Source organism: Phacochoerus africanus, chromosome 5 (genome assembly GCF_016906955.1).
Source record: "Phacochoerus africanus isolate WHEZ1 chromosome 5, ROS_Pafr_v1, whole genome shotgun sequence".
NCBI classification, from domain to species: domain Eukaryota; kingdom Metazoa; phylum Chordata; class Mammalia; order Artiodactyla; family Suidae; genus Phacochoerus; species Phacochoerus africanus.
In genome coordinates, this window is record NC_062548.1 from 129,891,040 (window position 1) to 129,914,642 (window position 23,603).

A 23,603-nucleotide genomic window follows, 5' to 3' on the forward strand; every position below is an offset into this window, starting at 1 on the left:
CAACCCGCAACCTCATGGTTCCTAGTTGGATTCGTTAACCACTGAGCCACGACGGGAACTCCTGATGGTGCTTTTTTATCTCCAGCATCTAATAGGGCCTCAGCCACATAATTAAGGTTCAGCAAGTATTTGTCGGAGAAATGAATGAAGGCATGAATGAATGAAGAAAGGTGACAGTTTTGCATTTAGAAAACTACCAGGTCAGGCTGCAGGATGGGTTGGAACCCAGCCCAATGTACAGCTACAGGCCTGCAGATTCTGTCAGTTGCAATCAGAGTCAGAGAGATGATCGCAGCTTGCTGGCACGGGGTGGAATCCCTTTTTGTACATGATGAAACCGAGGCCCTCACGAGGGCCTCAACTGAAGGTCACACAACAAATTACATAAGAGTGAAGCTGGCCAAGATCTCGAGATTGATATCCATGCATTTCAAGCATCGTTAGTCATCAGGATCTGATGTCCCCTCTAATGCTGGGGACACGTCACGCACTTTTTACTTCTTAACAAAATAACGATGATTTCTTGAAATTGTAGAGCACTTTATAGCTTACAAAGTCCTGCACCAAAAAAACCTCCGAGGGAGGTATTTGTGGTTAAGGAACTTGCCAAGATCGTTCAGCTCTTAAACGACGGATCCAGGGCTCCTACTCAAGTTTTCTGGCTCCATGTCCAGGGCACTTTCTAGGATCCAGTCTCTGCCTCCAGCATCACAATACATGGTGGTTAGATATTGATTCAAGACTCACTCATGGGAAACACTAGCATTTCTAATCAATATCATCACTTCCTACTTCTAAGAATTCTCGGAAGGAGACAGACTAGACTTGTCAAACCTTCATGGAAGAGAGCTGGTAAAATCTAAGGTAGACCAAAAAACCCCAAAACTCTAAGGTAGACTGTAGGAGGAGCCAGAAGGTTGCCTGTGGCGCGTGTGAGTGTGTGCATGAGCGTGTGTGCATTCATGAATGCTTGCGTGCCTCTCAAGTGTGTCAGTGACTCTGTATGGGGAACACTTGGTGTTTTAGGGCACCCCAACATGGGAATGTGAGCGAGATAAGCGCATCCCCAATGCATAATGTCTCCATACGGCATGACCTTAACAAATATTTGCCAATGAATTCATGCGCCTATGCTTTGAAATTCTCATGTAGCTTTTTTGCCTTTAGCCAGTGTTTCCATAGAGTGACTTTTTAAAATTTAAATGTGTTTGGAGTTCCCATTGTGGTTCAGCGGGTTAAGAACCCAACTAGTATCCGTGAGGATGCGGGTTCATTCCCTGGCCTCGCTCAGTGGATGAAGGATCCAGCGGTGCTGTGAGTTGCTGTGTAGGTGCAGGACGCAGTTGTCGCTTGGATCTGGTGTTGCTGTGGCTGTGGCGTAGGCCAGCAGCTGCAGTTCTGATTTGACCCCTAGCCTGGGAATTTCCATCTGCTGCAGGTGTGGCCCTAAAAAGAAAAAACAAGTAAATGAAATTTAATTAAATTTAAATGTGTTTTCCAAATAACTAAATCTATTTGTTTATGCTTTTGTTCAATAAAGAATGAATGCTTACCTGGTGGCCTAGAGGGTTAAGGATCTGGTGTTGTCACTGCTGTGGCTCGGGTTCCATCCTAGCAATTTCTGCATGCTTCGGGTGTGTCCAAAAAAAAAAAAAATGATGGACATCTATCAAGTGCCAGACTCATGGTTCTCCCACTACATGGCAGTGAACAAAACAGACAAACCCTAATTCTTCTTACCCTCGTGGAGTCTGCATTCCTTTGAGGTAAGAGAGAAGGCTCATGAGCAAACATTAAGCTATACACAATATTCAGTGACAACTGGTATGAAGAAACTACAGTCAGAAAAGGAGCTAAGTCATGCCAGGAGCAAGTGAGGCTGCACTTTCAATCAAGGTTCAGTAGCCCGGGTTCAGTCCTTGGTCTGAAAATTGAGATCCCACATTAAACGGCTACACAAAATAAAATAAAGTACGTTTTGGTCTTGGCCAAAATAAAATACAATAATATATAAAATATATATTTTTTCTTTTTAGAGCTGCACCTGCAACATATGGAACTTCCCAGGCTAGGGGTGAAAATGGAGCTGCAGCTGCCAGCCTACACCACAGCCACAGCAACACCAGATCCGAGCTGCATCTTCGACCTACACCACAGCTCATGGCAACACCGGATCCTTAACCCTCTGAGCGTGGTCAAGGATCGAACCCACATCCTCATGGATACTAGTCGGGTTTATTCCTGCCACTCCATAACAGGAACTCCGAAATAAAATAAAAATAAAATAAAATAAAATAATAATTTGGAAATTAATCATTTCAAAATTAACATAACTAAATAATCAAGGCTTAGGAAAGTGACATTTGAACAAAGCCCTGAGAACAAGAGGAGTAAACTGTGAAGACATCTTGGGGAAAATCTTAACTTTTTGAACAACTACTTTTAAAAAGAAAGTTTTTTCCCAGATAGCGTATGGACATGTCACTGCCTTCTCAGAGAGGATGCGGCAGATCATCTGAGGCTTTCCTGAGAATGCCCGAGAGGCTGAGACTGTTGATGATCAGAGGATTCTTGGCCCCTCCGCCAATGGCCCCAAATCTGTTTTTCCTTGGCACACTTCTCTGTCACCCAGTCAGCTATTGCACCTGCTGACTCAGGCAGTGTCTCTGCATCACCAGCCCCAAACTTCCATCTGCTGTTTTTAATATGTCATTGGCTTGTTAGGGTTGGTTCCAGAAGAAAAACCCTTGAGCAAAAGCCTCCTATTTCATGCCAGGGCGTTATGACATCTGCTCTGCCTATTCCGATGGGCCCCGCTGTGCCTATTTCCTTGTTCTCAATTTCCTTGCTGACTGTCTGAATGCCAAATAATTAAACTCCTTAATTTGGGAAATATTGCTAATTAAGTCCTCATTTGCTTTCCTTTTAGAGTTCAGAATCGTTTTCTTTTCCGATTTTAACAGATTATTTTCATACGAGCCCTGTCTGGGGAGAAGATTCCCAGGAATGACCAAAGAGAATAGGATCCAGAATCACGGGGACAGGGGCTGTTTTTATTTTAATTTACACAGAATTTTTTCCCCTCTTTTGGCCACCCTCCCCCCCCCCCCACCAAACCCCTGCATATGAAGTTCCAGGCCAGGGATCAGATCCAAGCTGCAGTTGTGACCGATCCTGCGGCTACAGCAACACTAAATCTTTAACCTGCTGTGCTGGGCCGGGATCAAACCTGCATCCCAAGTGGGTAGGGGCAAATCTACTGGACATCTGGGGAGGCTGAGGGTCGAGAGTGAAGGGATGCACCTCGTCTCCCCCAGCTGGCCACATTTTCAATTAACTCCGTGGATCTTAACGTTGTTTCCTGATTACTGTTCTTACTGTTAATTTCAATAAATTTTTTCTAAGTGTTTTAACTTCCTGTCTAGGATCCTTCAAGGTAATTTTTTTTTTTTTTTTGGTCTCTTTGCCTTTTCTGGGGCCACTCCCATGGCATATGGAAGTTCCCAGGCTAGGGGTCCAATCGAAGCTGTAGCCACCTGCCTACGCCAGAGCCACAGCAACACAGGATCCGAGCTGCGTCTGCGACCTATACCACAGCTCACGGCAACACTGGATCCTTAACCCACTGAGTGAGGCCGGGGACCAAACCCGCAACCTCATGGTTCCTAGTCGGATTCGTTAACCACTGAGCCATGACGGGAACTCCTCAAGGAAATATTCTTGCTCAAGAATATTACATGTTCTTTCCAGATTGATACTTTTGCAATAATTTTTAATGATCACTTTCTTTTGGTGATCTTGCCTTCGACTTTCCTGCCAACGAACAGATTTTAAAATGCCTGTAGGCTAATGATGGGAACAAGCCTTTTGCCAAGATTTGAACAGCGCCAGGAATATCCCTTCCCAAATGGTCTCATCAACCAATAAATTCTCCTTCACTGAAAGGAATCACAAAAGGGAGAAGGCAGATGCCATCGAGAGATGGAGACGGGGACCCTGGGGACAGTTCAGAGGGGTGAGCGGAAGAAACTGCAGCTGCAGTCCTCCTCCAGCGTCTGGGGCCTCGAGGGAGTCAGAGTGGTTCCCTTTTTCAGTGAGCTCCTCGGCCTGAGGTTCAAGGCCCCTTAGGGTCCCACAAGCAAGCTTCTGTTTCCGCCAGACGTTTATTCTTGGTCACCAGAAATGACTGACGTCTGTCCTATGAGTCCTCCCGCCTCTGCTCCTTGGAAAGTCCTCCTGCTGTTCTCGTCCTCACTCCGTCATTCGGTCTCTGCCCCTGCCCGGAGCGCTTCCCTCACTTTGCCAATTCCAACTGCTCCCCATTTCTCTGGAGGGCTTAGGACCGACAAGATGTACAAGCTGAACGGTCACTTAGAGGCCATTAACTCGACTCTTTTGTTTTAGAGAAGAGGAACCGGAGGCAGAGGATGGGGAAAAATCATTTGCCTGTGACCATGCAATTAACAAATGGAAAAATTGGCACTCAGTTTTTCTGATTCTTGACCCAGGCCCATCTTATGATATCAAGAGTGTTAATACTATCTATTATGTTCCTTCACGACTTAGTAAAAATTATAATCAATATTTTCATACCTAATATATTAACATCTTGTCATTAATTCTCAGAGGTATTTAGCCATCCATTCACCCATCCACCCATCCACCCATTCATCCATCCATCCATCCACATACTCATTTTAAAAAATTTTTTTGTCTTTTTGTCTTTTTAGGGCCGCTCCTGCAGCAGTATGGAGGTTCCCAGGCTAGGGGTCGAATTGGAGCTGTAGCCGCCGGCCTACACCAGAGCCACAGCAACGCGGGATCTGAGCCACATCTGCAACTTACACCACAGCTCGTGGCAACGCCGGATCCTTAACCCACTAAGCAAGGCCAGGGATTGAACCCACAACCTCATGGTTCCTTGTCGAATTCGTTGACCACTGAGCCACAAAGGGAACTCCCATCTGCTCATTTATTCAAGCCCATGTTCAAGCACGATGCTAGATACTAAGAATAGTTATTATTACCATAAAAAAAGTGGAAGAACTTGACACTCTAAGACGTTCCATGTCTTGTTCTAATTTATTGAATGTGTTCGGTCTCAACAGGAAACAGAATTGATTCAGGTGGTTTCCAAGAAGGAACTCTTTCCAGAAGTGTAGATGGGGTTAAAGGAAGGTAAGGCATATCGAGGCTCCCAGACTTCAGCAGCAGAGAGAAGCTAGGGCTGCAAGGGCAGGGGAGGACCCAGTGTTCCTGGATCCCAGTGAGAAGGGAAGTAGCCAGTGGTGGGGCTGCAGGTGTCAGGTGCAGAGCTGTTGCTAGAGGACCAGCCAGCGAGGAGGGGAAGAAAGCCCGCTCTTCCTCCCAATCTCCTTCCAGGGCCACCCATCCATCACCCGAGCCCAGCCCCAAGACAGAGGACAGGGGAGCCCAGGAGGCATTCCATAGAGGGCAGGCCCTGGGACGTAAAGCAGGGTAGACCATGAATTTGGAGCAAGTGGAAGTATCCAGCCTAATACTCAGCTGGAAAGCAGATGAGCTGGAATGTCAGCTCTGCCTTCAGCCTCCACGTGCCGCGCGTTCTCCTGTACCGGGCTCGCTTGCGTTCATCCCTTTAGTCAACCCTTTGTTCAGGCAATAAACGAGCTGAGTGCGAAGGCCTCGACAAGCCCTGTGTGTGTCTCGTTTCCCTCCCCACATCGTGAGGTCAGTGACTTTGCCTGATGCATCTCCAAGTTCCCCAGTCAGAGTCCACGATGCAGGGTCGGGGGGGGGGGGGTCCACCCATTTTGTTGATAACGAGCTCCCCTAAGGACCACGATGAATTGTGCAAAAGGACGCTGCCCCAGGAGGTCCCTGGTGGCCTAGTGGTTAAGCATTTGGCATTGTCACTGCTGTGGGGAGGTGTGATTCCTGGTCCGGGAACGTTCTCAGGTAGTGGGCATAGCCAAAAAAAAAAACCCAAAAAAGGATGCTGCCCCAGTGTCAGCCTTAGTGTCCACTCCCATCCCGTGAGGCCCGGGAGGAGGTGTGGATGTATTTACTCATCTCTAAGTCACACTCCTGCTGCCTTGGAATGAGAGTTTGGATTCCGTTCCAGGGCTAATGCTTTCAAAGGCCTGGGAACTCACACCCCTTCTGCTGGCACCGAGGTAGGGACAGTGCCTGAGTCTCTCTTCGGGGGCCGCTCTGCCCTGCTGAGCCCCTCCCAGCTCTCAGCTCGGGCTGTGAAATCTCAGCCCGCTTCGAAACAGCTGAAAGCAGACTTTGGCCCTTCTCTCAGACTTGCGGCTCACACCTCTTTGCTGGGGTGACGGGCTGACGCCTGTCAAGGCGTGCACGACTTTCCCTTCCGGTCCTGCGGGGCCACGGCGAGCCATGAACGTGGGTAAACAGCCCAGCCCTGTTTCAAGCCTGTCGGTGAGACTGTCAACAATAGATGGAAAGATTTGAAGACTGGGGTCATTCCGCTTCTAGTGGTTACCACACTATATTTCTTTTCTCTTTTCTTCTTTTTTTTTTTTCTTTCTGGAAAAGTACAAAAGAATCACAAAGGCCTATCCTATCCTGTGCATCTACTTTTAAAAAAATGTCTAATTTGTAGCATTGAGATGCAATAGTCGATCTTGGTTATTTCCTTGGGGAAGCCTAGTAAAACGTGTGAAGGTCATTGCTATTTCCGCTTCTCTCATCTTCCAGGCTCGGGAGGCATGCTGGGAATATCTCAGGATATGAGAAAACAGAATACAGATGGACACCAGGATCCTATTTGTGCAACCCTCTCACATATACTGTTTTACCACTGGACTCAGCTCGGCAGAGTACCTCTTCCAGATGAGGAAGGGGAGGTCAACAAGGCCGAGGAACTTGCCTAAGGTCACGTAGCCAGTAGATGGTGGGGCTGAGCCCTGAACCCTGGGTTCATGGCTCTACCTTCTCCTTCTCCCACTGGGTTCTGCTGCTTCAGATAAGGAGAAAAATGGGCCCCCCCCACTCCCCCAGGGATCAGACCAAGGCTCTACCTGAGCAGGTGTTTTTAGATTCACTTGCTTCCAAAAATTACTCCCAAAGCACTTAGAAAAATCACCGCAAAGAACCTTGCCAACATCGAGTGCATGGACAGGTCGAAGAAAACGCTTGAAACCTGAGTGGCCTACAGTTCAATGCTCTGCCAAACAAGGGCTTCCTGTCCACCCGTTGTGGGCCTGTAACTTTCCTGATGTGGCGTCACTCCTAGCAAACCACAGCGCAGGTGGCACAACACAGGCCCGTCTGTTATGAAATGCCTCTATTCGTTAAATAAGAAGAGGCTTTTCTCCTTGACCTTGGCCTGCCCCCGACCCCCCCCCCCCCCCCGCCCCCGCCACTTCCAGGCCCGCTTTTTCCCAGCTCTTATTCATCCGTTTAGATTTCGTCAGAAGTATTACTTGCTCATGAAACCTCCCTGATTCCCATCTGGATTAGGCCCCCTGGTATAACTCTCATGGCACCTTAGAGTTTTCCGTTGCAGTGCTTACCACACTTGCAATTACTTATTCTTTTTTTTTTTTTTCTTTTTTGTCTTTTGTCTTTTTAGGGCTGCCCTCACGACATATGGAGGTTCCCAGGCTGGGAGCTGTTGCTACTGGCCTACAGCACAGCCACAGCAACACGGGATCCAAGCCTCTTCTGCGACCTACACCATAGCTCATGGCAACACCAGATCCTTAACCCGCTGAGCGAGGCCAGGGATCGAACCCGCAACCTCATAATTCCTAGTCGGATTCGTTTCTGCTGTGCCATGACGGGAACTCCTGCTTATTCATTTGTATGATTATGTGTGTCTGATCTGTTCCCTCCACTAGATCGTAAGCCTAATAAGGACCCCCTGGATTATTTCTCTGCTGCTTACCAATGGGTGACCAGCACAGAGATATCTTCATTGAATGAATACATCAATCGATGGCAGAAACAGTGTCTGGCATCGTATCAGCTTCTGACAGGTGAGAGGATCCTTTCTGGATGCCTGTTTGGGATGCTGAATGCTGTGTGAGCCTTATTTGTTCCTCGCAGGAGAGAAATGGAAGCTCAGAGAGGTAAGTTACTCTGCCTAAGGTCCCACAGCTAGAAAGGGACAGAGCTTAGCCTGAAAGGAAGGTTTCTGCGACTGCTACTGCAAGTTGCCATCACTCACTGCCTGTCCAAAGACGTGGCCTTGACCAGCTTGCACTTCTGGCCGCACAGCTCAGATTCCTGGTGGGCCCACCCCCTCCGTGTTCACTTCAGGAAGATCCCACCTTCATTTGGAAGCCAAAGCAGCCAAGGGAATATCAGAGGGCACTTTAGCCATCAAAGTGCCACTCTCAAGGCCCGGGGAGTTTAGAGTGGTTCCTTCTTTCACCATGAGGCTGGCTTTTACGAAAACAGAGCGTTAGCCCTGTATTCTAATGACCAACCACTTGAACGACACTTTTCTGCTTTGTTAGGTGCATTACTCATGATCTTAAACCACTTAATTACATATGGCGGCCTGCGGATTACGAAACATCTTCCTCACTGGCCTCTTTCCATGTTGCTCCCTCACCCTGCGGCTGATCCCAGGTCCCTCCGCCACCAGGCCCCTCATGGCTAAGAAGTCCCCTAAGGCCACCCCAGAGGGCGACAGCACCAGAGGACGGTGCCTTCTGCCCGTATCGTCAAGGACAGTGAGTCCCAGAGGACAGCGGTGGCTCGTGTGACATTGCACGCACGTTGGAAGAGACACCAGGCCTTCCCCGGCTTCGCCTGACTTCCACCGCTCTCTCTCCAAAAACTCCTGCCCCACCTGTTTAAGTTGTTACCTGCTTTTCATTTATTTCCCTCCCACTTTATCACACGTGCTCTGCTTGTGCTTGGAGGACTGGCCTCTCTTTCCACCTACAAACCCTCCTGCATCCTTAGGACCCGGGCTACGTACAACCTCCATTTCCTGTTTTGTTTCGTTTATTGATTTATTTTTTAATTTAAAAAATTATTTTTTCTATTATAATTGATGCTACTTTCTTTTTTGTCTTTTTGTCTTTTTTTAGGGCTGCACCCATGGCATATGGAGGTTCCCAGGCTAGGAGTCGAATCGGAGCTGTAGCTGCCTGCCTACACCACAGCCACAGCAATGCGGGATCCCAGTCACGTCTGTGACCTACACCACAGCTCACGGCAGCGCTGGATCCTTAACCCACTGAACAAGGCCAGGGATCGACCCCGCACCTCATGGTTCCTAGTTGGATTCATTTCTGCTGCACCATGACGGGAACTGCAGATGCTACTTTCATTTCCTGATCCCCTTGCTAGGTGATATTTCTTGCTCCAAGCTCTTTTGAGTTCTCTTAGCATACTATCTGTGAATTTATCTGGGCATTAGCCTTTCTTGAATTATAATTATTTGTATTTTTTTCATTCATTCAATCATTTATTTGACCCTTAAGCTCTAAGTACCTAATCAATCACCAATTCTTCTTATTTTTTTTTTTTTAGGGTCCCACTTGTGGCATATGGAAGTTCCCAGGCTAAGGGTCAAATTGGAGCTGCAGCTGCCAGCCTGCACCACAGCCATAGCAGTGCTGGATCCCTGACCCACTGAGGGAGGCCAGGGATTGAACTTGCATCCTTATGGATACTGGTCAGGTTCTTAACACACTGAGCCACCATGGGAACCCCCTCAGTCGCCAACGCTTGGTTGTAAACCCTGTATAGGATGAATCCGTACTCAAAGAATAAGCCAATACTGAAGTCAAATTTAGGAGAAAAGCATGAGAGAGGAAAGTGGACTGGCAGGAGCGTACCTCCCAGGGTGGGCATGAGGGAAGGCCTGGGAGGTAGAGACTGGGGCAGGTGGAATGACGCCAGCAAAGCTCAGAGGTGGGGATGGCATGGCCTCTTCTGTGAACAAAGCATCCTGTACGGTTTACAGTCCACTGGACCAAAGTGTTTGGAGAATGGAATGGTAGGAGACTACTCTTCCCATGGTGGATGGTAAGTGATGAGAAAGCTCCACTTGACTCAGGACACATAACAGACCCATCTTGGGGGTCTTAGAAACGCCTAAAGAGAAAGAAAGATATTACTCTTTTCCCGGACATGAAACAAGCACCTCGCTAAATATTTTGCTAAAAGCTACAGAGGATCCAGAGCGCAGAGTCGAGCCCTTCTTTCCAGGAACAGAAAGTCTTAGTGAAGGATGGTTAGAAGCTGGGTGGGCAGAGAAGGGAGGGAAGAATGACATTCTGCCTGGGTGGAAACTGGCTTAGCCAAAAAGAGAAGAACAAAAGTGGAGAGGAGCCATGGAAGAGACATCCGGAAAGGGAGGCTGTGGACATCTTGTAGAAAGTCCTGGGTTCCAGAATGAGGATTTCAGTGCATGATCACGGAGGGTGCAATGAAGGTTTTTGAGCAGGGAGATCGCATGAAGCATCCTGGGGCCATTTATATCTCACTAATGGGGAAAACGAGACCTCCAAATATGTCATCAAGCTCTCCTGCCAAACTGGCAGGACCAGAATCAAAGCTGAGCTTTCCAGGATCCCAGACATTTCTTGGAACTGCTCTTCTCAACCATATATATATTTAAGTATTTTGGGAATGACTTAGCACTTACTGGCAAGTACGCTTTTGAGCTGTGACCCTTTCTTTTGCTTCTGAGAATTTTTTGCAGTTTACTGGTGAATAATTTGTCTTGGATGCATCCAGTATCTTTCATCTAGAGATCTTAAGGCGACTTAATGACAACCAAGCTTCATTATTTCTGTTTTGCGTATGAGGAAACTGACTCACAGAGGGGTACAGCAATTTTCTCCTTCACCCTGGGAGTTACGACCAGAACCATGAATGAAACTTAGGATGAAACTCAATTTCATAAACCATTAAACCCTACATCCTTTATAGTTGTGGAGTTTACAACTTTGTAAACTTTGTATTGAGAGTTTATTTCTTTATTCTGTGATTAAATCTGGGCTTTTGTGGGGCAGAGGCATCTCGCTACAACGCCACCTTGAGTGGTGCTGTGCCGTGAAGTAAGATGGGAAAAGCTATGTGCGTTGGTGATGCCTGGACCATTGAGAGTTCGTTGCTGCCATCTATCTCCCCATTTATTAATTCATTTATTCATCCTATTATCCTATATCCGAGTCCCCATGACATCACCTGGAAAATGGGCAGGGTAACTGTTTTGAAAAGTCAGATAATTTCTATAAGGCACACTGCCTAGCACACAGTAAGCCCAGCTACATAATGCTAATTACTATCATTAAACAGGTAGTTGCAAGGGCCACAGGGAAAGACAGAAAAATGGCCCTTTATGGGTGAAGAGGGCAAGGTTACACCTAAAGGGTGGCACAAGTCCTAGGAAAGAGTAGATTCCTCAAGTTAAAAACTGGAACACAGCAAGTGGGTCTCCGAGATGGAGCTCTGTTCTCTTGGGGTGGGCTATGAAGTGTCAGGAGAGGTAGGAGTGTACTGCTAGGAAGAGAGGTTAAATTCTCAGTGGTAAACCAGCCATCTAGCATTGGTTGTGGGGAGTTCCCGTCATGGCACAGCAGAAGCGAATCTGACTAGGAACCATGAGGTTGCGGGTTCGATCCCTGGCCTTGCTCAGTGGGTTAAGGATCCGGCATTGCCCTGAGCTGTGGTGTAGGTTGCGGACACAGCTTGGATCCTGAGTTGCTGTGGCTCTGGTATAGGCCGGCAGCAACAACAACAACAAAAAAAGAGTAGAATTGGGCTTGGAATGAAGAGACAGAGAAAAGGAATCCAAAATTCATATGAAATGGGATGGACCAAGAACCCTGATCAAGCTAGCTCTGGTAGAGTCTAAGCCTTATTCATTCATACATCGGACTGTTTAAATGTGTTTCTTTCGCCATTTTTCTTCCTTAGTATTGGACAAAGTTTTTGTCTGTGTTTCTGGCTGTCCCACATGTGCTCAGGACCCATCAGAGACAGTGTTAAGAAGAAAGCAGCTCACCTGGGACCGAGTCACAGCAAAAATCCCTCTGAGAAGAGTAAGCACAGAGAGAACCTCCTTCTATGGGTCATTTGAGATGTGACGACTTTGATATTATTAGGAAAACTGCCAATTTCATATAGTTTATTGCAATTTCAGCCCTCCATGTGCCCTAAAAACTGGGTTTAAGATCGTTCCCAATCCAGACATAAAACCCAGACCCTATGGAAGAAAATATTGGTAGATTTGAATTCATAAGAGGTAAACACGTTTGTGTGCGGCAAAAGATAACCAAAACCAAAGCTAAATGATAAGCAACAGATTGAAAGAAAATTGCAAACTTTAGAACTTTTTCCTTTTCTCTTCTTAGGGCTGAACCTACGGCATATAGAAATTCCTAGGCTAAGGGTTCAATCTGAGCTACAGCTGCTGGCCTACACCACAGCCACCAAAACACGGGACCCAAGCTGTGTACTTCGACCTCCACCACAGCTGATGGCAATGATGGATCTTTAACCCACTGAGCGAGGCCAGGGATTGAACCTGCATCCTCACGGATACTAGTTGGGTTCGTTACTGCTGAGCCACAGGGAGAACCACTAGTAACACATATTTTAGTGTTACGTTATAACAAAGAGGAATATCTGTCATGCACAAAAGCGCTTTAAATCAGTGAGCAAAAGGCCAATCCAAAGGACAAAAGACATCAATAGGTAATTTCAGGAGTTCCCGTTGTGGCTGAGCCGAAATGAATCTGACTAGCATTCACAAGGATGCAGGTTCGATCCCTGGCCTCGCTCAGTGGGTTAAGGATCCGGCTGTTGCCGTGAGCTGTGGTGTAGGCTGCAGATGTGGTTTGGATCCTGCGTTGCTGTGACTGTGGTGTAGGCCGGCAGCTGCAGCTCCGATTCGACCCACCTGAGCGAGGGCAGATGCCCTCACAATGCTCATCTTCATTCGTAATGAAGGGGCTACAGATGAAAACATGATGCCATTTTATCTGCCCATCAAATTGGCAAAATTGGAAAAGATTTATAACATCTACTATTGGCAAAGGTAAAGGGAAATCGACAGTTTGTTTTTCTGTTTGTGTTTTTGTCTTTTTAGGGCCACATCCAGTGGCATGTGGAAGTTCCCAGGCTAGGGGTCGATCGGAGCTGCAGCTGCCAGCCTACACCACAGCCCACAGTCCACGCAGGATCTGAGCCACACCTCTGACCTACACCACAGCTCAGTAACATTGGATCCTTAACCCACCAAGCAAAGCCAGGGATCGAACCTGAGTCCTCACGGACACTAGTTGGGTTTGTTAACCGCTGAGCCACAGTGGGAACTCCACAAACTGACAGTTTCTTTCACCGATGTTGAGAATGTAAACTGGTAGAGTCCTTTTAAAGGACAGTCTGGCAGTACACCTACTCTTGGATACAGTTTCACTTTTAGGAATTTATACAATTCAAATACGTCCACATTAAGGCAAAAGTAGAAGGATGTCCACTGCACCAGTGTTTGTGAGGGCTGAGAAAATAGTAATAATATCTAACATGAATAACGTTGGCACTCTTGTAAACGCTTTAAAACAAACATGAGGACACAGACATGCATAGCTAGTGTGTGTGGTAGTGGCAGAAATTTAGCCCAGGCAATTTGTTTCTCGAGTCTGCTCTTTTCTCCTTTTTACTTTTTTTTTTTTTTGGTCGCTCCTGCAGTATAGACATGGAGATGTCTCTAAGACAAATTATTAAAGTGACAAAAATCAGTTGCAAAACACTGTGATATGGTATAATGCTATCTATGCAGGGAAAATATACATATGTGTATATACAAATACGTATGCGAATGGATAAAGGACTTGATTGAGAAGAGAATGTGTGTGTAGGGAGATTTGGAAAATGATTATTATTACTATTTTTGCTTTTTAGGGCTGCACCTGCAGCGTATGAGGTTCCCAGGCTAGGGGCTGATTTGGAGCTAGAGCTGCCGCCCTACACCACAACCACAGCAACGCAGGATCCCCCCACCCACTGAGCAGAGCCAGAGATCGGAACTCAAATCCTCATGGATACTCGTCATGGATACTATTCATTTCCACTGTGCCACAATGGGAATTCCTGGGGAAAATAATTTTTCAAGGTATGTCCTCTGTATTTCTCGTTTTTCTGAACCTTGACAAGAATGCATTTGTGCTCTCCTTTGGTAAAACAAGAACTGTCATACTGACCATAAGAAATAAAAAAGGCTTAATTCATATCAAGAGATTAGTCTCTTTTTCTTCCGTGTCGACAATGATGTAGGTCTTGAATAAAAATCTTCTAGGAGTTCCCGTCGTGGCTCCTTGGTTAATGAATCGGACTAGGAACCACGAGGTTGCAGGTTCGATCCCTGGCCATGCTCAGTGGGTTAAGGATCCGGTGTTGCCGTGAGCTGTGGTGTAGGTCACAGACACAGCTTGGATCCCGAGTTGCTGTGGCTGTGGTGTAGGCCGGCGGCTACAGCTCCAATTAGACCCCTAGTCTGGGAACCTCCATACGCCGCAGGAGCGGCCCCAGAAAAGGCAAAAAGACAAAACAAAAAACAAAAAACTTCTATACCACGGCTTTTTCTAGCCATGTAAATGACCATATGTAGAAGGTGCCCAGGAGTTCCCTGGTGGCCTAGTGGTTACAGATCCAGTGCTGTCACTACTGTAACTCTGGCCCCAGAACTTCCTCATGCCACAGGCGAGGCCGAGGGGGGAAAAAAAAAAAGGTGCCCATTATCTGTATCTTGTTATCTTGCTCATGATTACTTTTTTCTTTTGAAGTAATTTCCAGTATTTGGGACGGTGGCTTTCTGTTCGTCCACCAAGCTCCATACAAATATACAGCCGGTCATCAAAAACCTAATTTGGAAACAGAACCGCATGGTGTGCTTTGGCCTGCTACGTGGCCATCGGGAAAAAAGATCTGTAATCATGGATTATCTCGTTATTTTGCTCCAGTGCAGAGGCAGGTGGCATGCCTAGCTCACGCTGTCCTCTTGGTGTGGTCTGTAGAGGTATGAATGAGTCACTCGACATACACTTTTAAAGGACTGCCTTTTGACCAGAAGTCCGTGTTATTATCTCAGAGGAAAAAGCTGTATTGGGTCCACCGGGGACCTCTTCCTGCCTCATCCAAGAGAGGGTGGCTTTAACACAAAACGAAAGATGAGGCTCCTGGAACACCACATTACAATGCTGCTTTTACAAGAATCAGCCCTTAGGAGAGGTTGCCCTTCTGTGGGCTTCTCTCTGACATGCCAGGGAGAAAGGTTCTTAAGCTTTTCCATGCACTGGATTTCGGATTGTAGCTTTTTGCAGTGGCTCATCTGTCTTAGTACAGTTATTCAATTTTTGAAATTCAAAATGTTCCCTTGAGCATCTTTAAGGGAAAAAAAGAATCCCATTCACTTAGAAACAACTGTGTTCTCCTCGTGTTCTTACAGCTGCTCGTTTCACATCATTTTAAATAGCAGGCACAAACTGTTTTTTGTAGTCATCATTTTATTTTTATTTAATCTTATTTCCAATACGTGTCCTTTTCATGTGCTTGCCAGAATTTGACGTGCTTAACTGGAACCCTGCATACCTGCCAGGATTCCTTCTGTTAATGTGACAGAGCTTGTTTGGATTATTCCCCGATTGTTGGACAATTGGGTCCATTCCCAGGTTTTGGTCTTTATGAACATAGTGAATAGCCCTGCTATAAACATCTTTATGCAAGTTCTCCCCCTCCATCCCCCCTCCCCCCCTTTGGATCATTTCCTTAGAAATGTACTTCCTTAAATGGGTTTACTGGGTCAAAGGGGCTCAATGAACAGTTTTATAGCTCTTGGCACATATTTTTCAGATTGCGCCTGGGTGGATTTGACCAATGGCAAGGGCCGCGAGAGGCAGGAATGTGGACGAGCGGCCCCCATGACCGCCCCCCCAAAAGGCAAAGACCTCGAGAAGGTCTGCAGAGGGAAAGCATTTTTCTATCGCCCTCTTGTTCTCTTCCGTAGCTGGTGTTTCAGCCCAGCTCGGAGACGACTGTTAGGGACGCGCAGAAAGCTTTCCTGCTGGAGTCGAAGATTTCTGCCCTGGGGGCAGAAGCAGCGCGTCCCGGCTCTCTCGCCCCAGGACTGCAATTCCAAACGTCCGCCCTATTCCAGGGTTTCCGACTCGCACTGCACACCCTTCCAGCCTTTCCACTAAAATCTTCGTGGCCCAGGCAGGCCCCTTGCAAACGCAGAGCTCCGCAGGCAAGGGCAGCGACTGGCGGTCGCTATTATTTTGGCGCGGGTGATGCAAGGGCCGCATAGCTGCGCGCTGAGTCAGCCGGAGCCGGGCGGGGGCGGGGGGCGCGGGCCGGCCCATCCCCCCTACTGCAACCCTCCCTCCCCCGCCCCCCCGCGCCGGGTGCCGCCAGGTCGGGACCGGGCGGTCGGGGCGGGCCCCCGTGTCCAGGGGGGGTCGTCAGCCCGGGCAGGGTCAGGCGGGGGTGACCCTCGGGGGTGACCCGAGCTCCGGGCGCGCCCTCCCCTCCCCCAACTGGAGCTCGTGGGTCAAGTGAGGCGGTGACCGCGCGCCCGGCCATTTACCCTCTGAGAACACTCAAAGCGGGGGAGGAGGAAGCGGGGAAGGAAGGAGGCTCAAAAAGGAGAAATGCGGGGCGAGCGGCCTGGAGGAAACCAAAAAAAAAAAAAAAAAACGGAGAGGGGCGAGAGGAGGCGGAGAACGGCGGGCGGGGGCGGGGGCGGCCGCGCGCGGGGGGCGGGGCGGGGCGCGCGCGGGGCGGGGCGAGCGGGGGCGCGCCGGCGGCCGCGGGCCGAGGGGCTTGTGGGTAGCGGCTGCGCGCGGCCGGAGACGGGCGCCGCGCGGGAGTGTGTGAGGGGCGCGGGCTTGTGGGACCCAGGCAGCCGACGGCGGTCATGGGAGCGGGTTGGCGGCGGCCGTAGTTGTCGGAGCCTGGGGTTCAGCTTCCCGGAGCCCCAGAGGGCGGGGCAGTCCGGGCCCGGCGGTGGCGGCGCCACTTCCCCGCTCCCGCCCTCGGATCCTGAGGGAGCTCGCGGCGGACGAGCGGACCGGGCGGCGCGAATCTGACTGAGGGGCGGGGACGCCGTCTGCTCCTCGCCGCTCCCGGGCCGGCCTCTCGGACAGCCCCAGGCCCCGGGGGCTGAGACCCGCGGCCGGAGCTCGAGGCGGGCGGTGGGCCCGGGCGGAGCCCCGGCCGGAGCCGGCGGGTCGGGGGCGGCGCTAGGCCCCGAGGCGGCCGGGCCGGAGCGCGGGGAACGGGAGTGCGGGCCCGGCGGTGGCGGCGGCATGAGCCGGCCCCCGCCGACGGGGAAAATGCCCGGCGCCCCCGAGGCCGTGTCGGGGGACGGCGCGGGCGCGAGTCGCCAGAGGAAACTGGAGGCGCTGATCCGAGACCCTCGCTCGCCCATCAACGTGGAGAGCTTGCTGGTAGGTGGCCGGCGCCCGGGAGCCCTCCCTGCTGACCGCTCAGCCTGCGGACTCCCCCGTGTGCCCGTCGGTCCGTGGGGGAGGTCTCGCCCCACCCCGCCCAGCTTCCGGCAGCCGGGGCCCGGGTCGGAGAGCGAACACTGCTGCGACCAAGTTCCGGGAGGAGAGACCCACCTTTGATCCTTCCCCTTTACCTCCTGGAGCCGGTGTCATCCCAGGCTGTGCCTTTCTCGGAGCGCTGGGAGGAAGCACCCCTCTTCTCCTTCCCGCCTGCCCTCTGGGTCTGGGGAGGTGGGTGGGAGAGCGCTGCCCCCGACACCGGACTGGGCGGTTCGAAAGAGGGACGTGCAGGAGAGAAACCCGGTGCTGTCGCTGTCGGGGAGTACCCACCGGGGTACGCGACAAAGAGAGGGGTCTGAAACCCACAGCTGAGGTTTTTCTGTTTTCACTTGCGTGTGAATATTAACAGTTGCAAATTAGTGCATTTTAATTTCGTTTCGGTAAATTTAATTTCCGAGATGATTGCGCCCGAGCTGAAGAATTGAATTGTAGGATGGAATCCGTCGGTCCTTTTCATGGTATCTCTTTCTTGAGAGGGCCTTTGAAATCCAAATTAATAGCCGCGGAAAGTCGGCTAGTTGGCTTTGTTTAGGAAAGGAACATGATTTACACGTCAGACCTGCCCTGTAGAATGCGTGTTTATTTCTTGCGTTTGTTACGATCGACTGTTGTATCTCACCCACACTTCGGTTAGCATGCAGTGGAGATGCATTTGTGGGAAAAGGGGGTGTGGGTTTTTACCCCGGGGAAGCGAAGAAAGCAAAAGAGATGCTCTGGGTGTGAGATGCACTCCGGACGACCAGAGTTCGGATCGGTGAGCCGTGGATCCTGTGGCTATTCCCCCACCTGAACTCCGGTCCGGTTCTCCTCCCTGATGGGAGAAATCTAGTGATTATACGGCGAGAAAAACTGTGTCTCCTTCCTTCTCCAGTGACTGACTGACTTTTCTTCAGAAGCCGTTGGTTATCCTTTGAGGTTTCTGGAATCATTTGCAGAGTGACTCAGTGCTCTTTGGCCAAAGTGCAAGAACTGCCTAAAGTGTCTTTCTGTACAGTGCAGAGTGTAGGGATGTATTCTGTTCTCGCCGCCGTGGTTGACATTTCCTTTTACTAATTTCCACAATAGTGTGCTCTTCGTATGTTTTTATGGGAGCATTGACACCCTGAACAGTGTTTAGAAGTCTGCAGATGGCGGGTAGGATTGGTTACATGAAGGGCACAGCTTTTCCTAGGCCAAAGCAGAGACTCTGGGCTTCACTCCCAGCATTTTCGCTTTGGTATTTTGCTAGCAAAACTTTGACCTAAGGCCAGAAAGTTCAGTTAAAAATAGTACAGCAAATCTTAAATATTCATCAGTTTATACTCAAATCTCAGAAGTGTTTCACACTTCACTTTCATTTCTTGGGTCTTTACTGATGTTAATCATAGTTATTGTGAGCCTGTGCCTGAGTTTATTTATACACGGTAGTGATCATATGTTCTTTTCTTACTAAAATATTTTCTAAGTTATTAAGATGAAGGCTGTTTTTAAAAATGAAGTATTACACATGCTCAGCAGCAATCTGGTCCATTCATTTATTGAGTGCCTAATACAGCCAAGACACTTTGCACCTTTATTAAGGTAACATATTACTGGTATGACATCACATGCTGCTTGCTAACTGGGCAGATTTTGTTTTTGCTGTTTTTACCTGATTAACTATTATGATGCTGAGTTGTAGTAAATCTTATCAGGCCCAAAATTGTCCTTTACTCCTAGAGGTTTTGAGGTTGCTGGTTCTTCTGTTGCAAGATGAGGAGGTGAAGATTTTTTAAAAAGCACAGTGTAGTAAGTTAGCTTTAAGTCATGTGTATTTCACTGTATGAAGTAAAGTGAATTAATTTTTTGAATTGTGGTAACATACATAACATAAAATTTACCATTTTAACCATTTTCAGGTGTATAATTCAGTGGTATTGGTTGCATTGACATTATTGTGCAACTATCACCACTACCCATCTCCAGGACTTTTTCATCTTTTCAATCAGAAATTCCTTAAAATAATCTTTAAAAGAGTGTTATAGAAACACATTTCCCAAAATTTTGATGAAATAATGATGAGGATCGCTTTAAAGATTTGAAACCTCACAGTTTAGCCTGCATGTCACAATTGATCATTGTTTTACTCTGTATGGCATTTCTTTTGGTATATTATAAAAAATAAATATTTTTTCTTTAACAGAGAAAACTTCTTTAACTATAATTTGATAAAAACACAATCATAAATCTTACTTATTCAGCAGTTTAGAAAGTACCATTTAAAAGTGTATATTGCCCAAGATGACAGAAGTAATATGAAGTATACCAGAAGTTACTGCATAGTAGTTATCATAGTAAAGTTACTGTAGGCTAGACCTGGAAGGTAAAACTGTTTGTTGGAAAACATCTTATGTGAGATAACATATAAAATGCTTAGTTCAGTGCTTGGTACATGATAGTGCTCCTTAAATTTGACTTACTTTTGTGTGCATTTAGTATGTTTTTAGGTAATTGCTTTAAATTTTCTTTGTGGTTTTATTGGCAACTGTTTCTTGCTATGCAGTTTTAAATGAGTAGCATTGTCTTTCGAATGTGTCATTGGAAACGTGCTAGCAATCATCAAGCGTAGATAGAGCTGGATTCCAAGATTGTGTCAGCATAGGACTTCCCGTGTGGCTCACAACAAGATTGTGTCAGCATAGAGACTAAATTTAAATTGTCTTTTTTCTCTTCAGAGGCTCATTTTATGGAGGCTTTCTATGGGTCCTTAAAGTTAATCTGAAGAAAATGTATCCCTTTTGTGGTTGTAGATTGTGAGTGCTTGGTATCATTTAAAAATAGAGTTTCCAGAGCGGTTTGTTTCTGTAATACTGTTTTTTGGAGGAAGGGTCTTAGGTAGATACTTTTGCAGTGATTGAAACTTACGGTTAAATACCCATGTTTTGTTGTCAAAACTAAGCTTCTCATACTGCTTACTAGTATATTATGCTAAAAAGAATTGTCCTTTGTTATGCTGGAGAGATGTCTTTCTAAAGGTCTGTGTTTTTGTGTTGTTTTTTTTCTTTTCTTTCACTTTTTAGGGCGCATCTGTGGTGTATGGAGGTTCCCAGGCTAGGAGTCAGATCAGAGCTACAGCTGCCAGCCTACTCCACAGCCACAATAACTCAGGATCCGAGTCGGGTCTGCCACCTACACCACAGCTCACGGTGACGCCGCATCCTCAACCCACCAAGCGAGGCCAGGGATCGAACCCACAACCTCATGGATACTAGTTGGATTTGTTTCCACTGTGCCACGATGGGAACTCCCTGTGCTTTTATGTTTTGATTTATTTTTTAAAAGAGTAAGTGGTTATAATAACCTAATGGGATTCAGACTTAAGTAAACTGTTCCTTAAGACTGGTGTTGATGGGGAACAGTGATTAAAATTTCATTTATGATTTTCATTGACTTAGAACACAAAATACTTTGATTCATTTTGTTGAATGTCACAGTGCTCAGACTTTCAGCTTAGTGCTGGTTATTTGCCTATTTAAAATAAAATCATGAGGAGTTGCTGTTGTGGCTCAGTGGGTTACAAACCCAACTAGTATCCATGAAGATGTAGGTTCAATTCCTGACCTCACTCAGTGGGTTAAGGAGCCAGCATTGCCGTGAGCTGTGGTGTAGGTCCCACAGCTTGAATCCTCTGTTGCTGGGCCTGTCTATGTAGGCTGGCAGCTGCAGCTCTGATTTGACCTCTAGTTTGGGAACTTCCATATGCTTCACGTGCAACCCTAAAAAGCAAAATAAAATGAAATAAAATTGTGCATTTTTCTCCCACTGTGTAACAAGTGTGAATGTGATAAAGATACAAAAGTGAAATAGAATAAGAATTGAATAAAAAAAGTTTTATATGTGTTTTTCTTCTGTGAAATAAAGGGTGGGTATTTAGAACATAAATGGTATTATGTTACTTTAAAACTTTCATTTTAATAGTCAGAAAATCTTTTTTTTTTTGTCTTTTTAGGGAACTTTATGGAAGTTCCCAGGCTAGAGGGTCAAATCAGAGCTGCAGCTGCTGGCCTACGCCACAGACACAGCAGCCTAGGATCCCAGCTGGGTTTGTGACCTACACCGTAGCTCACAGCAGTGTGGGATCCTTGACCCACTGAGTGGGACCAGGGATCAAACCCACATCCTCATGGATACTAGTCTGGTTCATTACAGCTTAGCTGCAACGGGAACTCCATGGTCAGGAAGTCTTTAAAGAAAATGAATTAGCTGAGTTCCTGTCATGGCTCAGTGGTTAACGAATCCGACTAGGAACCATGAGGTTGCAGGTTCAATCCCTGGCCTTGCTCAGTGGGCTAAGGATCCGGCGTTGCCATGAGCTGTGGCGTAGGTTGCAGATGTGGCTCAAATCCCGAATTGCTATGGCTCTGGCGTAGGCCGGCGGCTACAGCTCCGATTAGACCCCTAGCCTGGGAACCTCCATATGCTGTGGGAGCGGCCCAAGAAATAGCAAAAAGACAAAAAAAAAAAAGAAAAGAAAATGAATTAGCTACAGAAGTTTAAAAAAGTAGTGTATGGAACTTACTAGTTGGATGAAGTTGAATCCTTTTGAAAGTACAGATACACAGTCCCTCACCCACAGTTCTGATATAAAAAGAGCTCTGAAAACCAAGTTTTTGGTAAAATTTATTTGATGTAACCTCTGACGTGATCTGATATCACAGTATTTTAGTCAGTTCATTTCTCTCAGTGTAAATAGTAATAATAGCTTTCCCTGGAGAAATAAGTATTTGATTTCAGGGTGCTACCCTAGATTACCAAGAGGGTTTTGGAGAATATACTGTATATAGTATGTGTATTTTATTACTGTTCTAAAATCCAGAAATTCTAAATTCAGAAACAACCTGCCCCAAGGTAAAGCCAACATAGACTAAGTAAGGAAACCTTGACATATATACACCTTAAATAATTGTAAGGAAATAGTGTATAATTATCTTAAAAGTCTAAGTTGTTTTTGTCATTGTTTTGGTTGAATCCCGATCAGATAGCATTTCCCATTTCAAATTCTGAAATATTCTAAACATACTAAGAGAATAAAGCATGCAAATATGAATGATGGCACATAAAAAAGAAACATTCGTGAAATCACTCCTCAAATTAATGAAAAGAACACTTGCCTATTGAAGTTACAAGTGTTACTGCTGCTGAATTCAGTCTTCCTGCATCCTCTCCCATCTGCTACATGGAACTTTTTTTTAATCATTTCCTTGCTTTTTTTCGTAGATTACCACATCTGTATGTGTCCCTAAACAATATTGTTTAGCTTTATTTGTTTTTTTTTTAAGCTTTATAGAAGGTTAATATTTGTATATATTCTTTTGTGACTTGCTTTTTCACTCAAAATTTTGTGGTTTATTAATTTCTGCTGCAACCATAAGCCATACTGTATTGTTCCAATCTACTTGATGGATGCTCAGATCATTTTTTACTTATTTTTTGCTGTCACGGGAAATGTGATCATTCTTGGAGCCCATGTGAAGTTTCTATAGGCTAAGATATATATCTAGGAGTGGAATTGTTGGGTTTTAAGATTGACCAAGGTAATGAGTAGAGCTTAAATTTCCCCCCAGTGTTTTACTACGGACAATTTCAAGGTATAGTGAAATTGAAAGAATTGACAATAAACATTCATATACTCACCACTAATTAATAGCTTTCTGTATTTGCTTTATTATATCTCTTTATCCATCTATCAATACATCTTTTGTTTTTGACTCATTTAAAGTAAGTTGCAGATGTGGTACACTTCTTTAAACCTCTTAAATACTGAACTCTACTTAATGAAATGTGTGCTTGTTTAATTTTCTTAAAAGATAAAAGTTTACATACATTGAACACAAATCTTAAGTATAACATTGATGGGTTCTGGCAAGTGCACACACCCACATAATTCAAAGCCCTATCAAGATGTAGGAATCGTTACCAACCTAGAAATCTCCCTCCTGCCTTTTCAGCTAATTCCATACTCCCTTCTCTTGGATTTTTTTTTGAGAGGGATACTAAAGATTACTATTGCCTTTTCTAGAACTTGATGTAAATGGAATCCTA

At 46.6% G+C, this 23,603-nt stretch overlaps 1 protein-coding gene across 6 annotated transcripts in view; it reads left to right on the top strand.

Moving 5' to 3' along the window:
- The first annotated feature begins 16,807 nt into the window (after positions 1-16,807).
- The window catches only part of ROCK2 (Rho associated coiled-coil containing protein kinase 2), a 141,305-nt gene continuing 134,509 nt past the window's right edge, over positions 16,808-23,603 (top strand). For 3 of the 6 annotated variants that reach the window (XM_047782640.1, XM_047782642.1, XM_047782643.1), the window contains exon 1: positions 16,808-17,423. In XM_047782640.1, the coding sequence (XP_047638596.1) occupies positions 17,283-17,423 (141 nt within the window). In that variant the 5' untranslated portion in view covers positions 16,808-17,282. The remainder of the gene's footprint in view (positions 17,424-23,603) is intronic. The other 3 variants (XM_047782644.1, XM_047782645.1, XM_047782646.1) reach the window with 1 other exon arrangement.